At 39.3% G+C, this 20299-nt stretch overlaps 1 protein-coding gene across 2 annotated transcripts in view; it reads right to left on the reverse strand.

The window, feature by feature from the left end:
- The window catches only part of usta (uronyl 2-sulfotransferase a), a 58795-nt gene that overhangs the window by 6691 nt on the left and 31805 nt on the right, over positions 1-20299 (reverse strand). For both annotated transcript variants that reach the window (XM_082506769.1, XM_082506770.1), the window contains 4 exons: positions 20011-20054; positions 14913-15068; positions 5407-5486; positions 5139-5292 (listed from right to left, as the gene is read on the reverse strand). In XM_082506769.1, coding sequence (XP_082362895.1) covers positions 5139-5292; positions 5407-5486; positions 14913-15068; positions 20011-20054 — 434 coding nt within the window. The remainder of the gene's footprint in view (positions 1-5138; positions 5293-5406; positions 5487-14912; positions 15069-20010; positions 20055-20299) is intronic.

A 20299-nucleotide genomic window follows, 5' to 3' on the forward strand; every position in this document is an offset into this window, starting at 1 on the left:
GTCAATGAAACTTTAACCATGAAAGACCTACTTAATCTCCCTATAGAGGTGACTTGCCAAGAATCAATGCAGTCATCCTCCTCTTTTCCAAAAGGAAATGGTCGTGTGAATATGATGCTCTTCACTGATTTGATATTCTTCGTTTTTCTTGTTTATTAATTTGTTGCTTATATGTGTGAAATAAATATTTGATTGATCAATTGATACATGAAGCCCTAAATGTATCTTTTTGCATATAATACATTTCTGTGCATATTCTGCAGTGTGTACTGTTTTCAGCAGCCGTGTACACCGTGCAGATGGAAGGCATATTTTCGCAACAACTGTTTTTTTGGTTTTACTGATTAGATACTAGAACTAGGTTGCTGCTGTTGCTAATAAAGACAGTACAAAAATAACACCAGGAGTAGCAGTGTAACATAAAAAGCAAAGTAGGAAACCAAAGGAAGACTGAGTTTGAAAAAGTTTTGATTTATGAGATGCTGCCACGAGACACTTTATGCCAGTACAGTAAGACAAAATCTGTGGAACACCATCAACATATTAATTCCTGATATTTTCAGAGCTTTTGGTCAGTTACTTCAAACCTTATAAGACACTCTAGTGATTTAAGTACAACACAGCATTCCTAAACTATACTCAATTAAAGGATTAAGCACCATGGTTATAATAATCTAAAATTTACTTTTCTTTACCATTTCTGGAATACTTTCTCCTCATAAGTGTATCTAAAGCTAAATGCACACACAGGTAGGCTAGTCGATGACAACACAGCCTTCCCCCTCTCCTTTAACTGTAGCAAGGGGCCCCTGTGGTCTGCATACTTTAATAACTCAACTCACATGGTCCAAAACTGCAGGGCAAACAGTGCAATACTTAATTACAGCGAGTCAGACTCAAGCCAGAATGACATTTGCTCCTCTTGTTAGCTTCTCAGAACAGCCTCCTGAACCCTTTAGGTCTCTCATAGCACTTACTGTGGGAGGAAAGAATGAGAAGAGTTTGTGCCTAATCTTAAACAAATATTAATACGATTTTGTTTTGACCTCACTTTTGTTTTGACACACTGTTTTCCGTTTTTGTTGGATTCCCCCTAAATTTTATATGAGGCTTGGGCGTCTCACTTCAGGGGGATTTCCGACCTCCGATCAGATGCTTCATCTCACTTTTAACTTTTAACTGTCATCTGCTTAAAAAGTATATAAGGGAATGGAGTGAACACAAAGATCAAAAAATAGTAGCTTGAAAATTACAGTATGCTTCCAAATGGTAGGTAGAGTTAAAAAAAATGGTATGCAGTGACTTCAATCTGGTGCTACAGGGATAAACAACTCTGTGAGGCAGATGTAGGATATCAAGTTTCTGATGTGGTAAATCGAGTCTTTAATTCGAATCCTAATCAGATTTATATATTGGGTTAGCGTCAGACTGCCATGAGTTTACAATTTGCCATCCACCCTGGAGCAACACCACATGTGGAACATCTTCAAAGAGAGTAGAGTGTGGTTTTAATATATTGCTTATATTTTTGAATTTAGGAAGTTAAAATTTGTCTTGAGACAGCAACAAACAGAAATACAGAAGAAAAGGGCTAAAGCAGAATATTAACGTCAGGAGGATCATCTCTTCTTAACATTTTTTAAAGAGATCCTACAGGCTAATTACAGTGCAGTGTATAGTATCATTACTACATATATGTAGAGCATGTATAAACATTCCTCAATATACATGCCCCTGTAATTAAAGTCTACATCATGGAAACACCAGAATAAGACTTCATTATGCAACATTTCAGTTCATGTCTCTACTGAGCATCACGTTGCGAAAATAGTGAGCCTGCAACCAAAGTTATTCAAATTTAATGCACTGTTACCGGCCAACCAGTGATTCACGCATAGCAACTAAGTGTGTTAGCTTGTCAAACACTTCTAATGCATTCATATTTCAAATCACAAGCATCTCTGTCACTGATTTAGCAAATGTCAATATGAGAGCAAATGGGTTTGGGGCACTCGGACCAGCATTAAAAGCAGACAGAGGAAAAAGGTTCAGTATTTGTTTGACCCATTAAATAATACTGTTATAGTTTGTGGGCACTGGATATTGTGGGATCACAACACCATGGCGACCAGATGTCTTGCCCCCTCAAAAGTCACAGCGTCACCTGCTGTTACAAGTGTGTTTTCTTATTGTTGAGAGCTTCTCTGATTTGGTTATTGAATTTGAACATGCGAACATCAGATTTTTGCAAAGTGGTTTGTGGACTATAATTATGACCACATAGACCTCATTGTGGTGAGTTTTTAGCTAACCTTAGCCAGTTTGGTTAGTATCTGTGAGTTAAGTGTGATGACCCACTCCACGTTGCCTTCCTGTTGGCCTGTTTGTGGTGTAGGTATTATCTGCTGGCATTGGAGAGCTGTTGTGTCCCATTTTCCATCAATAACACTGTCAACACCTGGGCCCAGTGTGGCAATGCTTTCTAAAAGCCATCGAAGTTGCAGAGTGGAGGCTCTCCTATCTGAAATAACCTTTTGGATTTTGTTCATTTTTTGGGTTTTGCAATAAATGTTCCATATGCCATTTTTTCACCCTGACTGCACACGCCACAGATGATTTCTTTCCTTGTTTTTTATTTTATTTAAAATAGTCTTTTCATTGGCATTTGTGTGCATCTTCCCCACTTGTTTGTTACAAGTACGACCTTATCTATTTAAATGAATTTGTGTGTGGCTGTTTTGTTTTGTTGTTTGGGTTGTTGCCATTACATTATGTTTTGTGTGAAGCATGCAATATGCATTGTGTTTGCTGCAACTTGTGTCCAGGAGATATATTGTGAGTCAGAACTGAGTTGTTTGAATTTGACTTGTTTGGTTAATTTGAACTGTGTCTGTCTGGTAAGTTTTTGATCCTACAGCTACTGCTGTGTGTGTGTGTGTGTGTGTGTGTGTGTGTGTGTGTGTGTGTGTGTGTGTGTGTGTGTGTGTGTGTGGACACCTGGGCAGGTGTGAGCTATTAGCAGTGATTGCATGGTTCTCTAGTATAGTAGGTGCATATCAATGTGGCCCATTTGTGCTAGTTGTAGGTTTTTTGTTTTGGTTGTGTCAGGTGAGTCACCAGCTTGCTGCTGTTTAAATGGCTCACCTCTAATTTCAATGAAGACTAGGGTTCATAAAGTAGGTAAGCAGAAGGAGGCTTTTCCACTTTGGTTCAGGGACATGTTGTATCTTTCATGTACTAACCGACCTGGGGCAATGCTGTTTGCTGGCTTTGTTTTTTTCCCCTCTCTTCCTGGGTCTTAGACTGAATCATGGCAGGGATGGAGGAATTTGTTGCATCACCATTAGACGGTTTTCTGGATTGTTGTACAAAAGTTCACCTTCTGATATTTACAGACAATTATGAACTTGATTTGACTGGTCTTGGTGATAACTGTCATAAAGAAAACACAAACTCTGAGAGTAACTTGCAGCTGACTGAAATAGGAGAGTTAGTGGCTGTGCAAATGAGAGCTGATCACACATCAATACTGTCACGTGTGGTTACACCAGGAAACCTGGCTTTTGAACAGCAGAATCAGAATCATCAGAGTCAGAATAATTTATTAACCCCTAAGGAAATTATGTAAATGACTCACTTTGTTGCAAATGACATATGAAAAGGAAAAGCAAAGCTGGAGATTGAGAGGCAAAAGCTGGAAATGGAAAAGGACAAGCTGGAGGTTGTTAAACAAAGGACAGTTGAGCAAATGCAACATGAGCAACAAGCAAGATAGACTTGCAAAATACTTGGCTGGGTTTGGTAAGTTTTGCTGGAGGAGCGAGTTTTACTGGGGTTATTAAATCGGTGAACAAATAATTGTTGGGGACTGGCAAATGTTTTAAGCAACTTACCGTTTGTGACTGACAGCAGGTAGACTCTGGGTTTTTTGCACTAACTGACACTGCATACACCATTTCTTTGCCAATGCACTTATTTACACTTCTTATCATACTGACTAAACACAGCATGAAGTTCTTTACTTGTTTGTTATAAATGAAAAAACAGTCTTTTAATTGGCATTTGTGTGCATCTCCCTTTTTTAGTCATGGCCATGTGGCCCAGTTTGTGATAAAGGTCTACCATATTAATAAGATCTTTAAAAAAAAACAACTTGAGCACAGACTACTTAGGCAGCATGTTTATTACCATTGACCTACTTTATTTTGTGAACAAAAACTGCATTAAAACCATTCTAAGAGACTTAAACCACAATAGAGGTTCAGATCAAATACCCCCCAAACTAGTTGCTTCCTGTTAAAGGGGAGGTTTTCCTTCCCGCTGTCGCCAAGTGCTTGCTCACAGGGGGTTATCTGATCGTTGGGGCCGAACTGAATTGAACAGTTAGGAATGACCTCTTCAACAACTGTCTTTTAGATTATTTATCTGAATTTCAGGTTCGGGATCACACCTCATACACTCCCCTTCTGGTTCCACGGCTATATAAACCTTCCTACACTATAAGTAAGTTCACGATTTTGTGCCCCACCCTTCCCCACTTTTCTCAGCTCTCACGCCTCTCATTAGTATTTGGGGATTTGCCAGGCCTGGGAGCAGCCACCACTCCTCACTGAGGCCTTCCAAAAAACTGCTGTCTCAAACTTCGGTCTATCCTTATGCCACTTGTCATTCTCTGTTAAGAATCACCATCAAATCAAATTGAGGATGTGGTGCCTTCTAGTGAACTGAAGCGTAACACGAGAGGCCAAAACTATTTTTTGTACTATGCCGTAAACATGTTTCTCCTGTAAAGTTGACCATTTCGACACTGGAGTTTATGGGAACTCTTTTGCTTTTGCAGCCAGCCTCAAGTAGCAAACAGCTTTGAAGAACCGCAGTTTTTGCCGCTCTGGTAATGATTCCTTTTTGTTAGTCTCCGAGGCTGTGGTGAGTTCAAACCTCTTTGTTTATAAGAAAAGCAATACATTTATTCACCAGCTTGGTTTCTTGTTGTTTCATTTACAACAAGGAGAGAAAAAAACGAAAGCCCAAAAACCCAAAGCATAAGACGCATATCTACGAGAACTTTAAGCAAGTAAGTCCATGTGCACTTAAGGCTTTTCAAAAATAAAATGTATCTCTGCAGAAAAGCTTCTCACCAGGTATCTCTCGTCATCTTTCATCCCTGGAGTTCGGATTAGGTGGTTCTGCTCGCCCCTCCAGTCACCAAAGCGACGGAAGAAATAGTTGGAGAGGAAGCGATTGATGGGATCCCGGATTATGTTGATATACACAGGCTGCTCTATCTTGAACCTGACACAGATAAATAAAAAGCACTCAGTAAGAACCAAAAAAAGAAACCCAAACAAAAAAAAAAACAACCCCACATTTTAGCCAACACTCATGAAATACTTTTGTAGACATTACCTTGTAAAGTTGAGGAAGTGAACGTGTCTGGTATAAAGGAATGGCTGAGGAATACTGCTGATATTTTTCATTAGATCCACCTGGGGAAAAAATGAATATGCATAAAATCAAACATCTGCAATGGATACGGGCAATTTAGACAAAACAGCATCTTTAATTTTTGTTTTTTAAAGAGAAATCAAAAATTCCCATCTGAATTAGTTAAATATTTGACCTCAAATAACCTCTCATAAAATAAACAAGTCATTATGTAAATAGCTATGGGGCGGCCTGGATTCACAATAAAGAATCAGAATGTAATATCACTGTTTTGTTCATCTCACAATGTTCATCACCTCAACATCTTGGATCTTTAGCCAAGATTTTGCCAACACCTCTAAAGCTGTTATTCAAAGTTTCTCCATCCTCTGCAGAATGAACAAATAAATCAATTAAGAAAATGAAATAAAAAGATTCCCACTGGGCTTCCAGGTCTGCATGGAGAGGCAAGCAAAAAGTACAACTACAGAGTGCAGAATAGCATAAATACTAAGCAACTGGATCCAAAATCTTAGTCATTCCTCACATAAAAGGTTCCATATTGGAGTAATTCACTATGTAAGATCCAGTTATCAAAGTCACACATGTAAAAAGTTAGTTTAATTCAAGTTATGTCTCTGCATCAGAAAATGATGCAGTATGCCTAATTTAAAAATAATAAAAACACAGAACAATGACTCAAAATATTGGCTAGCTTGTAGCGACATTTAAGTACTTTGAGTGGCTTTTACTTTAAGATGTGAGAGTGCAGCGCTCTTTTCCAGTTTGAAATATACTAAGCTGCATTTGTCTATTTGTATGCAAGCTGTGAATTTATTTTCCCCTTACTCATTTGCCTTTCTTCATTCCAGTCTCTGTTGTGTAGTTTAACTTTGGCAAGTTCATTTAGCTGAGCCTTTAAAGACAGAAGACAAGTGTAAAAGAGATTATAGGCCCAGTCTTTCAGTATGGCCACAGGGGAAGTTAAAAAACACTGGTACTTTGAGTCCAAAGATGAATGTACCTCAAGTCCAAGTAGCTTCTGTTACCCATTTGTCTCGTCTTACTTTAATTTTCTTTCATTTAGTCTCTCAAATTACGGAGACCTTTTCTCCTGCACCAGAGTCACTTTTAATTACATGACACATTGTTTTCAGGAACTTTTTCTTTTCATTTTACCAGTGATAAAACTGCAATAAAGTTCATCCTATTTCTCTATATCAAAGCCCTTTCGACCAGTGAGCAGGAATCAGCACTGCAAAGCCAGGAAACAGACCGCACATTACAGCTCGAGGTCATATTCATGTGAAGTTTAAGTCAAAAGGTGTGTTTGTGTGTCTGCGTGTGACTTTGCCCATCAGTTTCGACAGAGAGATAGAGGCTGAGGACTGTACTGAGAGGCAAGGCTAACCCACAAAATTAACTGCAGAAGACGGGCAGAGATGGTCTCAAGGCAAGGTTATAATGGAAACCAGCATGACCATGTCTAGCACGAAACAAGCTCAATGGCAGAACAATGCAGGCGATTTGAGAACAAGGGAACAAAACATAGTGATCCCAACTCCTCCATCCTAACTATATATAAAAGACTGACAGAGCTTCTGATACTTAACAATTCCTGAAAGCAATATTGAAGCACCTTAAAATCTGTATTATTTTCTACTGGCTATCAGCGGCGACTGCTGTGGTTGGGGGAAAAAAGGTCAGATAAGGAACGGTGTCCTTTTGTAAGAACCTATCTTGTTTTTAAAAACTCATTATATCCCACTACTTCTGAGTGATATCCACTTCTAGCTTGTCATATCTGCTTCAAAAACACCCAAATGGCTGAATTGCTCATCATAGGGTTTCAGGATGGGACTTGTATGGTTGCCCTCAAAACTGCTGTGATATAATTGCTTCTTTTCGTTGTATTCGTCTTTCAGCTTGTCCCTTTATTGTCGACACAGCGAATCATCTGTCATCTCACCCTATCCCTAGCATCCTCTTCTTTCACACCAACCCTCTGCACATCCAACTTTACTATCCGTGAATCTTCTCTGTGATTATCCTCCTTTCCTCCTTCCTTGCAATTCCACTCTACCCAATTTCCCCCCCTCTGCCCAAACCATCTCAACCTTTGTCTCTCTTTGTCTCCAAACCGCTCAGCCTGAGCTGTACCTCTGACATACTCGTTTCTAAGTCAGTTCATCCTAGTCACTCCCAGAAAACCTTAACATTTTCAACTGTCACCTCCAGCATGCCCTAATGTCTATTCATCAGTGCTGCCATCTTCAAACCATACATTACAGCTTGTAAACCTTCTCTTTCACCCCTGCCACTATTCTTCTGTTACAAATCACAATCCTGACACTCATCTCCACCCACTCTACCTTGCCTGCACTCGTCTTCACCTCTCTTGTGGACTGTCCATTGCGTTGGATATAATAGATTTAGATATAATTGGTTCTTCTTGTAATGCCTTCCATACTCCACACTTATCAGATGCTGTCACTGTCACCTCTGAATAACAATATTGTTGCTACAGAGAGCCATAGTCATTTCTGTCTACAATCTGCAATTCTACATTGCTGCAAATTCAACAGCATGGTGTGCTTGGGTAATGAGGATCTGTAAGACGTGACTCTAGCACCTTAAACCCACATCTTGCATATCTAGCGGAATCTGGATTGTTGAGATCTACCTTTTATAGAGGTGCAGAAAAAGAGCAAGAGAACTTCAACAATATAATCTCAATAAATCAGTCTGTTTTTATTTGTGTTTTTTTGTTGTCGTTGGGTTGTGGAGTTTTTTTACATTCCATGCTAGGTTTCATTCATTTATTTTAAAAAATAGTGGCTGAAAGGGCTTCTGTGTTTTCTGCATTGGTCCATGTCCTCCTTTTTTCATCCAGTGGCAATACACAGAGCATGACTCTACCGGGAGAGGTGCCTGCTGTTACATCATTATCGCAACGAGTACACACAAAACCCTTCAAAAGAAAAACACAGTCTTTGTAGAAGAAAACGAAAATCTATAAAGCTGCAGCAGGAGAAGAGGACACCAACTTGGCACATTTAAAATTCTCCACTACTGCACAGCAGAAGGACAGCGGAGGTGAATTATGCATTACAAGGGAATAATGGGCACATTAAGAAAATGTCGCTGCAGGCAAATCCTTAACAAGTTGGAAAGTTTCTTTTTTAATCTTGGCTTCCAGGTTACAGCGGCTAGATGTCAATGAGCCAAGACTCTCTCAGTGATGAGTTTGTGTGTCCATCAACAAGCTCCAGGAGAGACCAAGCACAGTTATTTCAGAGGTTACCAGCAGCAGCAAACTAAATGCAAGGCAAAGAAAGGTCGATTACATGAAATTTCTTTCAAGACTTTATTTTTGAATACATGACCTGCAGAAAGGTGCAAAGACCCTTTCCTCACATCCATCAGGTAAGGCTAAGAAAAGTTTGGGACTCAAGTGTTTGTGTTTGTTAAAGTTGCTTTAATGCGTTACTTTTCCTTCTTTCCGTTTCCCATGATCCATGACGTCAAGAGTAAATCTTAAAATACAAGTGAAAAGTAAGTCTTGGTAAGTTGGGTTTCACTTTAAGACGTAAAGTATTGTCATTGTCGCAGAATAAAGATTACTGTAATTGGCATAAACAGTTTCTTAATACTCTCAACACGTCTGTAAAACTGGGGCCGATTCTCAAATCTTACTTATAACGGTCATGTTCCCTGTCGTTACAGTTTCGGTCTTTATTTAAAATGCTCTCAGTCAAATGAACCGATCGGTTAAGTAACAGTTTGAATGACCTGCTCTTAAAAAACTACATACAGGCAGCTGTTATGTCATAGACTTACTGTTTGGATAGCAACAGTAATATGTATACTTGTTTATGTACGGAGAGTGGTTAATCTGAGGCCCCAATCAGATTTGGGCTCAGTACATTTCCACTCACTCTGCTTCCCCTTCTGTGGATCTCTCCTGCTAGAAAAGTAAAAAAATGTAAGAGTTTCATTAGCACTGTGGAATTTGTTAAGCCACTCTACAGCATTTATTACTTTACTTGAATTACGCATATAAACGTACATTTTAAAAAACATTTTCCCCTGATGTTCCCACCCCCGCGCCCAGGTTAACATGCAGGCACTGAATGCATTTAGCACGTTTGCTGTGTTTGTGTGTTTTTCAGCCCCACCCCTTTAGTCCGTCTGGCCAGATCTCACTTTCATTCACCAGAAAGAAAGTAGAGGACGGTCTGAGATTCCAGGCATACCTGCAACCCTGCGAGCCCCTACTACCTCCTCCCCACAGCTCTGGTGGTGTCCTCACAGGGCTCATCAGGGGAAACGAAGGGGGAACCACAGAAAGATTTGACTGCTGCCCTGGGTTCAGTTTGCCTTTATATCACAATCAACTTGTTATAAGCCTAAATAATCAGTAAGTGTGGTAAGGTACACACTCTTATCTTTGGCCAGACAGTGGTAGGAATCATGACTTCGATGGCAGACAAATGGATGGTAAAGAATTTTTCTCCTTGTTTTTTAAAGGTCTTACGTTTATTTTTTATAATTATTATTCAGGAAATGCCACAAATCTCTTTCACTAAGCCTGTTCTGGTGCACAGATAGTTCACGATACTGTGTGCCTCAAAGCCCATAGCAGCTTTGCAAAGTTCCAGAGAAACATGGCACCATCACTTTTGGTAATCAGCAAACAAGGCATCGACCCTGGGCAAACCCATTAAAGCACTACTGGGAGTGCCAGCAGGAAACCCATCCAAAACTGCAGTCCAGAGCCAGAACCACAACTGATGAGACCAGCATTTCTAAACTTAGGTGACATGCGTCTGGATCTGTGTAAGTCAACACAGAAGTACACATGCGAGAAGAACACACAAACACAAGCACAGACTTACACTCTTAACCGGACCCTCCTTGAATGTGCACAGTCTTTCTAAAAAGATGTTTTATACCCCGTGAATTAATGAGACTAACCGTGTTCTGCCACTGTCTGTGCAGCCAGCATTCAGAGATTGATGAATGGGCAAACAAGTAACTGTTTCAATATTAGTGTAATATTTACATCAGTTTGGTCAGTAATGGTTATATATATTTAGTGTCTGCTGACCATTCAGAAGTGGTTAGCAGTACCTTACTTCGAAAGAAGGCTGCAAATGTGAGTCACTACTGCAGCACTCCCACACAACCACATGATTAAATTTCTTTTTTGCCCAGATGGCTTAAAAGAGCATTGCATTACTGAAAAAGTGAAATCTAAAAAGTACATGTGACTGGTATATGATACAATAATTCTAAATTACTCCAACCCACAATACAAAAAAGAGAGAAGTAAGACCACACAAAGGTAAGGACTGGCAGCTCGCAAAGGAGACCCTAACCTCCAGGAGCATGATGCATACATGATGGATGATTGCGAGCATATTTTGAATAAAGTTTGATGCTGCGGGAGAGGAGATCAGAAGTTAACGATAGACAGCGATAAAGATGCATTTGATGCTGAAGGCTTGTGATGAGTAGACACGGTTGAAATGGTGTCTAATTTATATGACATCGATGCCAATAAGACAACATTTACTGTAACATTTGCTATTTTAATGCACAGGAAAAGATGGGCATAGGAGATGAAGTAGCAACAATGAAAATTCAGGACAGCTGTTGAAAGTTTGACAATTTAGGTCCATTAGATAAAAGCAAAGATGGCAGTTTCTTCTTCACATAGATATTTCTACCAAGGCTAGGTTGTCTGCATGAATGAAAATGGATTTATCAATTTGCTTTATGCCTCCAACGCAGAGCTGCAGTTACTACAGAACAAATTTAAAGGCAGCTAAGAACTGACATGAAAGAGTTTAGTGATATTGACCAATTCTTTGAATTCTTACTGGTTCTTCTTTGGAGTTCCTGCAAAACCCCCCAATACCAGTGAAAGGAGTGGCATCTGTGTAGAGTTAATTTGTGTTGGAGGACATCTTAAATGTCAAGTTCCTAAAAGAAGATACCATTTAAACTCACAAGCGGGGTCACCGAAGGCACATTTGTGATTTAGAGGAGCTGTCATGGGTAATTATGCTGATAAGCAAGGGTGTAAATGATGCAGCGAGAGAGTGGCAATGAATGACTGGTCAAGAAAGATGATGCACAGGGCTAGTATCAAGTGCCAGAAGAGGGAGCAAATTGGGGCAGGAAAGGGTAAGAAGAACATTTTGTGAGGAGGACTATCAGACTGATGCTGCTGAGTTTCACAGAGTAAGAATTAGATGGTTCCTGCCATGGCATGAGGAACTTGGAGGATGTTGTCACTTTTTGTTATTATCGATGTGGATCCACTACCAGACTTTATAGAGCTGGCATCCGTAGAACGGAGAATTGGCTGTCAGTAGTGCAAGGACATAGCAACCAGTAGCTAAAATGTAGCCAGATGATGAAAATGCAATAAGCAGTATTTACATCTGGCAACTTATGCTAAGAAAGTTGATGAAGAAGCAGGTTGAATTGTTAATTAATCAGTGCATCAGTTTGCCAACACTTAAAAGCCATATAGTGAGACTGATGTGCCAGAGAGAGGTACAGAAGATTTTTAATTTGTAAATGTCGTCAGTGGTTTCTGACAGGAATGGTTTAGAGAGTAAAGAGTGTTAATGGGTTTGACAAGCACTGGATGTTTAACTTAACACAGCGTGCCTGTAAACCCTGCTGGACAAAAACATAGCGCAACACTGGCTTGTCATTAATAGATGGAATGCTTGATCTATCTGTTTTCCCTGCATATATGTATTTGTTATTGCAAGAAAAGGAACAAGACCAGCTGGTGCAGAGAATGCAGATTCTTTGAACGCAGCCCCAAAGAGACTTGAAATGATGGGACATCAACTGGCATCCTGGTGCCAAAGATGAGCCAAGGGCACTTAAGAGCAATTTCATTTGCATCAGTTTCCTATAGTTTCTTGATTGAACTATGAGGAATGATTGTCACAAGTGTACCCAGTCAGCAGTAATACACCTTGCTGTATTAAATGACAGAGTATGCCACAGACCACCGTAATCCCATTTGAGGCAATACTTGTATATGATAGCATCTCGTTGCTATGTTTTATCGAGGCTAAACGCAACCCAGGAGAATGGTCAACTGTGGGGATGGAGAAAGATTTGGCAACCTGGTCCTAGAAGTTGGAGTAGATAAATATAACAAGTAGGACAGAGAAATTGCATCTGGCAACCCCGCTGCCTGCAACTTTTTCAACATACTGAAGTATGTTGAAAAAGTAAGATAGAAGAAACGGAAACTGGCATCCTGGTGCTAACTGTGGAAGTAATGAAAGGATGGTGCTGAAAACGATGCCATGAACTATGTTCTTGAAGGTAGAGGCTCATTGCTGCTCAAAGATTAACCTTGCTGAATGGGCAAGTGGAAAGGATACTGATGCTGTAGTGGGGTCAGACTAGAATAATAATAACTTGATTTTCCTGGTCTTGGACCGCGAGCATCATTAGGGTAAAACACTTTCAATAAATTAGCTGTATTTTTTTGAGCAATAATGGCTCATCCTTTCACTTGGAGGACTCACTGCAAATTGATTCAATTATCCCAATCACACTCCCAGTTTATTAAAACCATACCTAGATAGAAAAACAGTTATAGATTGACCTCCTCAGAGCCTAGACCTCAACAATACTAGAACAGTGTGGGATCATCTTGACAGGAAATGGAACAAAAGGCAGCCAACATCTAAAGAAGAGCTTTGAAGGTCCTTCAAAAAGCCTGAAGAACTATTCCTGAAGACTATTTACAGAAATTACAAGAAAGTTTGCCTAAGAGAGTTCAGGGTCTATTGAAGGATGAAGGTTGTCAACCAAATGCTGATTTTCAGAATTGTACATACTCTGTTTTTCCCTTTAGCTACAAAAACTTCAATTTTTCCTAGCAAAATCTATAGAAATGATGGGTGGATCAAGACTTTTGCACAGTACTGCATATATCAATTAGAAAAAGATTTAAGAAAGGGCATTATTTATACACCTTAGCATTTTCACTCTTATTCCTACTAGCATGGCTGAGCACTACGTCTTAAAAAGCTGTGGTATTTTTAAAGGAAAGCAGTTTTTCCTCTGTAAACCCAATGCTCATGTCCTCAAGATATTCCAGGAAATAATAAAAGAAGATTCATGATCCTTCAGTCTTTTTCTCACAATAACTACAAAAACAAGCACTGAATAAACCGCTGCTGTTAATTTGACACTGACCACACAGTTATTTGAACAATGCACAGTTGCTTTAGCTTCACCTGGGGGACACACGCTGCTACTCGAAGGATGTGACAATATCATCTGGCTGTTTAACAGTGAAATGATTTAGACCTGTTTAACTACACTCATATAAAAACAAATGATGAATGAGTTAGGAAACAGTTTAAAGTTGACGGATTTGAAGACCACAAACCCTCACATGAAAAAAAATATTTTTTAGTGTCATTTTTTCCCCCATATTTTCCAGGATGATTAAATTGTCCAAGTAAAAGGGAAGAGAAGGAAAAAAAAAGTTACATTTCCATGGGAAACTAAGTTTAGATTGTTTTAAATGATCCAAAACTGCTATTAAGGGACTCCAATGTAGACTTTTGATAGTTCGGCTATCTTTTTGTGTAATGTACAGTACACTTGTTGTATTGTTTTACATGTGAGATGTAGTGCTTCGGCGAACCTTATTTTTGGTACTAAGCTTGCATCTACTGCTCTGAAGAGCAGCTGGCAGATTTTAAAGCCTTGTGCCTCTTTTTTCTTCTTTTGATGAACTATTAAAAGGACGTTTTTTTTCATAGCTGAACTGCAAATGATTTTTTAGGATGAACTAGGATATTGTTTGGGGCTTTCACTGACCGCAGACTTATTTAGAGCTTCCAAGACCCCAAAGAGATTTTCAACATAATTTTATACAATTCTGAATTGTATACACACACACACACACACACACACACACACACACACACACACACACACACACACACACACGTTTCCATATCTTATCGAGGACATCTCATTGCCATAATGCTTTCCCTAACCGCTTACCATAACCCTAATCATCAAAAATGAATGCCTAATCCCAACCTTCAACCTAAACCTATCCATAACCTCATTGTAACCCTGACACTAAAACCACATTTTGAGCCTCAGAAATGCCTTCAAACTCTTGGGAAGAGCATATTGTCCCCATAAATGACTGTTGGTCCTCACAAGTATAGTAGCATGACAATGTTCTGTCCTCACAAAGATGTCTTAACATCTAAACATGTACACACACAAAATATAATACGAAAAAGATAGATTTTGCTATATTTTGTGCTTTCTCTTTTGTTTCCGTTCAGTTTTTTGGTTCTTTCTGTTGTTCCACAATATAATGTGTTATGACATGTTAGATCTTCCCCATAATCTTCTACCAGTCTTTTAAATCCATGCATCACTGGACCACAGTGCGATCTGGGCTACCTTACCTGTTCATGCTTAGTGAGCCGTGTTTTGTTGTGGATGTCAGAGGAGACCAGGTTGAACTGGTGTTTCTCAGCGAGTAACCTCAGTAAGATGACCACCGTCCGGCTGCCGCACTTTCCCACACGATTATAGATCACCTGGCTTGGGAAGGGGAGTACCTGCGAGGACAGAAACGCACACATGTATTCTGTATTTTACTTTCACTGTTGATAAGTGAAATGTGCATTTACTCTGTGCCATTTTGACTATAAAAAAGCAGCTAAGGAAAAAATATTGTGAAAAAAGCAGAAAAAGGGAAATGAGGAAATGTATTCAATTCTTACGACATTCTCCTGTAACTTTGTGTCTGAACTTTGACCTCTAGTTATAACCTACTCTCTCTAGAGCTGAACTAAACTGCCTTGACAACACATTAATAGTACATTAAAAATAACAGACACAAAGACCTAATATGAGTATACAGTGCTTCACTGTTCTCCCCTTAAGCTCCTCCACAGAACTTAGTCAAAACGATACTGAGGCAAAATCACTTGGAAGTTCACACATGACTCACCAATTAGCTCATCCATGATTCACAAACTTAAAACTGTCGATACCAGTCTATTTCATTTCCAAGAAATTGACTAATGATTTACATTGGAAGGTTATCGCTGATGTGTAATTTAAATATGAAACACATTTAAGCACAAGGTCAGCAAGAATGCACTAATTTGGCATTTATCTCTAAGAGTTCACAAGGCTTACACAAGTGGCCCCTAAAGAATGAAAGCACTCTGAGAAAATTTATCAGTGAGAACACCCCCCTCCCCTCCCTGACACACACACACAAAGCCTTATTTTTCTGATTCTCCGCTAAGAGCAGCCCCACCCCAGCATAGAATCCGTACAAACAGTGAAGGCCTCTCGGACTATTTGCCAGAATTTAGTGGAAAAGCAGAGAAAACAATAGGACTGATGTTGAAGCGTTCAAGGAGGGAGAAAGAAATGATGAGAGGGCCAGAAGGGAAAGATGACACCACCGTATCAATATCACTTCCCGCATATACGTCCCAGAATCAAAGCCTGTTCCTGGATTTCATTAGCAAGTGAATACGTTTGATGCAAATACACGAGAACACGCCCTCAGATAAAGAGGTAAAGAACTGAAATGACAACATAGCTTCAGTTAGGATAAGATTATACAAGTTTAGAGATTGTTTTTTTATTACCTAACAAGAAAAGTTTGTTATTCTAACAAAAATATGAAAAAAAAGAAAGAAAAAGAGCGATATCATTACATTTGGGAAAAGTTTTTGAGCTGACAGGAAATAGATCTCTTGGACAGCAGTTCAACTTTCCACAGTGTTTGCCAAGTAACTACAGGCTGAAATACATTCAGTGTTTCACAGGACAGCATATCATGACAAATGACTGTCAGACTTCTAACATCCTGCTGCTGACTAACAGGAATAACAGCAGACATGCCTTCAAAAGTCCAAATCTCCCGCTGGCACTGACAACACAGAAAGGGCAAGCTTTCAGCTTGTGCTATTGTTGTTCCCACTCTGTAGAGCTTGGTTTCTGATACACGCTGGGAGAAATGTCCACAGGGTCTGCCAGTAAAGATTCTGTCAGAAAGTATTATGTAACCATGCTGTTTCCCATCATGTTAGAGAATGACACTTTTTCCTGTTAATATTCATGTTGTTATGGGGTTTTTTAATCTCTAGCTTATATCAAGCAGACTCGGAGATGAGCAGTCCACTTTCCTATTCTCCTTTTCCCCCTCTCTTACTTGCTATTCCACAATTCTTCCCACACATTCACACAAAAAAAAAAGTATCGAGTTTCTTTTTCTTTTGCACAGTTTGAAATGTGTCATTAGTTCAAAAAACACACATAAATTATTATGAGTTTCTCATGGCTGGACCGGCCATCTCTGATATGAATATGATTAGCGGTCATTTTTCTCAATCTTCAATCATCTAACAGGAAGTTTGAGAAAATGTCCCAGTCGGCTGCGCGTTACGACCACAGCACACACACTCATCTGTCTTTTGCAGCTGCTCCAGGAAAGCCACACACCGATATGCTGCTAACCTGCCCTTTGTTTGTGTTCACCCTGGTTTTATTTAGGACTGATTTGGGTTCAGTGCTCCTTAGTATCAACGGCTCATTTATCGCTAAGTGAGGGGTGGCAATTAGTGTTAGGGTGCAGTCGACATTCTCAGCAACTTCCTCTAAATACTGACCAATCCATTCTTCTTCACTCTCATCCAAAAGAGGAGAAAGGGAGTCTTACTGCACTCAGTAGCAGTAAAAGTGGAGTTTCAAAGTATCTAAATAAGCACCACTAATGCTTTACATTAGTTGAAATGAACAATGACTTGATTTGTGCCTTAACAAGTGAGACAAGAATAATTCAACTCAGTTTTAATCATATGATGCCGAATCACAACAACAGTTGCCTAAAGGCGTTTTATATCATAAGGTTATGACCCTACATTAATACAGAGAAGACCTTAACAATCAGATGACCGACTCTGAGCAAGCACATGGCAACAGTAGGGAGGAAAAGCTCCATTTTATAACATGAAGAAGCATCTGGCAGGACAAGGCTCAGGAAGGTGCAGCCATCTGCCTTTGGAGGAGGGAACCAGGACAAAAGAAAGCTGTGGAAGCCCGATAAATAATAACTCGGATAGTAAGAGAAATTAATATAAGATACTTGTGCTGAACAGCCCTTTAGGATTATGCTTGAGGGAACTATTGTTGCGACGCTATGTAAATAAAATTGAATTCAATTAAAATAGTGTCAACAAGAGATTATGCTTTTCAGTAAACATGCCATTTTTGCACTTCCAGAGCAGAAGTTCATAAGCACCATGTTGTGTTTGATGGAGCATAATGAGGTCCCCTCTAGCATATATCTGAGCCCCCCCCCCAAATCTATACAATAACAAATTCATCAAAGCTTAAGGGCAGATGGCTTCTCCTAACAATTCTAACAATTAAATAAACTATGTAATTATATTGAAAAGTGCTGCAAAGTGTGTTTCATAAAGTGACGGATATACATTTCACACATGTGCAAAAATTGTAGAGAGGACATTCTTGTAGTGCTTGCACACACAAAGGCTCATAACTCTATTCTGAGAGCTGCGTGGTTTTTCCATACACCCTCATTCATGCTGAGCTTTCAACTCGATTTCTAATCTTTCCCCACATTTACCCAAAGCTCGACCTTCTGCACACGCATGCTACGGAATGTCAGACCTCTGCTGAAGGTGCAGATCAACTGTAACTCTAGGGGGATGTTAAAACGATAATGAGAGATGAGGCTCATGTACTGCTTGCCACTGACATGGCAGTTGCATCATCTGTCTGGGAAGAGATGACAGAAGATATGGAATCAGTCAATGCAAGCAAATAACATATAATCACTAGTCTGTGCCTCCAGATGCGCAGACTACTCAACCTAGTTTATATATTTGGAGGCTGTATTTAGTTATCAAAGCTGCTACAGTGGTTGCACATGGCAACTGTCATCTAATTTGAAGTCAGAGTCCGAGTGAAAAATCTAGGAACTTGGTGGGAACTTTAGAAATAAACCACCGCCAAATTAAGAAAATAATAGTAATGATAATGATAATGAAGCCTAAAAAAACAAGAAAGAAGTGTCCTATACTTATACTTCTGTTAAATCAATGTATGAACAGTCTACCGAGTGGGTGTCCGTGTCTATGATGCATCCACACGGTTTAAAGCTGCACCGTGATAACCAAGCTACCAAGAACACCATCATTGGCTCTAAAAGAAAAACAACATGAGATGTTAAACCAGAGATGTTCATCTTTTATGTACAGTCTATGCTTTAGATTTTATTGTTGTAAAACACCTACAACTAGAAAGTGAGCAAAATTGTGATATCAAGTTAGTTATAGACACAGTACACATCTTTAATGATATTTAATAATATCTGGTAATATATTTAGACATAAAGTAACAGATTCAATTCTTAAATGATCTCTTGTTGTTTTCAAAAGTTAAAAATATTCCCCCTTTTCACACTTTTCTATGTCAAATGAATTCCAGAGCTTCTGTGTTTGCATAATAAATATTATAATAAGATGCCTCGGGACATATTTAAGCTGTCCAACTCTATTCATTCTTCAGGAGAAACTTATGGAAACGATTTGTAATTTATTAGGCCTACTTGAAATTCATTTTCTGCAATATCCTATATGACATTGAAAGCTTGACATCAACCCTGCACTATGCAGTTTAGAGACTAAGAATACTTGTGGGGTCTTGCTCTAAGTAAAAAAAAAAAGTTTCTTTCAGATAACAGTACCGTGTTAAAAAATAAAACCGCATAAAGGAAATTACGACAATCTTTCCACTGTGTTCCAGTCAGCCACAGTTTGTTTCACTTACTGTAAATAAGACCCCACTGTTCTCTTTACGAAACAAACACAGCAGCTGCCAGGTTTGTCTGAGTGGCCAAAATGAGTTTGAAACACACAACTCACAAAGGCCAGATGTGATCTAACCAAATCCAAACAGCTGCTCACATCGGCCACAAGCAAACCTCGTAACCATACTTGATAAAGCCTCAAGTTAGCAATGCAATAAATCCTGTGCCCGGCAATATAAACACCAGTGACTCCTTTAACTAAAAAGTGAATAAAGCAATTAAGAAAGGGATTCAATGAGGTGAAAATGAGGTGATTGACTATAGAAGCAGATAATAAACAAGGGGCCGACGGAGACAGAAACAAGTTGGCAAGGAGAGAAAAAGGGAGCACAGAGGAGAGATAGTCCCGTAGACATGCAGCTGGATGAATACAAGGCCCCTGTGTCGGCACTCTGTGTACGAGAGAGACTGCGTTCAAAGCATTACTGTAGCACTGAAGCCAGGTCTAGCTGGTATTTCGAGTGCGTTTGCACGCAGCTCCCTTGCACAGACCAAACCATTATCCTAACTGCACTTAACTGCAACTGTGAGGAGATGGGGAGGTGAGAATGCAGGACAAAAAAAAAAAAGAAAAAAAAAAAGGAAAATTAGACAAAACAGGAGAAGAAGCACAGTGACACTGAGACATGATAACAGTGACTCACTCTTGGAGCAGGCTGTCCGTGATCATCCAGATACGTGGATCCACCTGCAAAAGCAAGTATCCAAGTTGAAATACTGAAAACATCATATTATATATATATATATATATATATATATATGGAGAGATTATATTTTATAACGAAATAAGAAGTAAACTAATCAATAAATAACATGAGGGTAAAAATGACTCATTTATATCAAAATAGAAAAACACCTGAGCTGTATTGTCTACACGAATGCTTTAGTTCAGCCACATTCTTAGATCTGATATCGGATGTTTCTTTTTTATTA

Source organism: Aulonocara stuartgranti, assembly GCF_965226115.1.
Source record: "Aulonocara stuartgranti genome assembly, chromosome: 15".
Classification (NCBI taxonomy): domain Eukaryota; kingdom Metazoa; phylum Chordata; class Actinopteri; order Cichliformes; family Cichlidae; genus Aulonocara; species Aulonocara stuartgranti.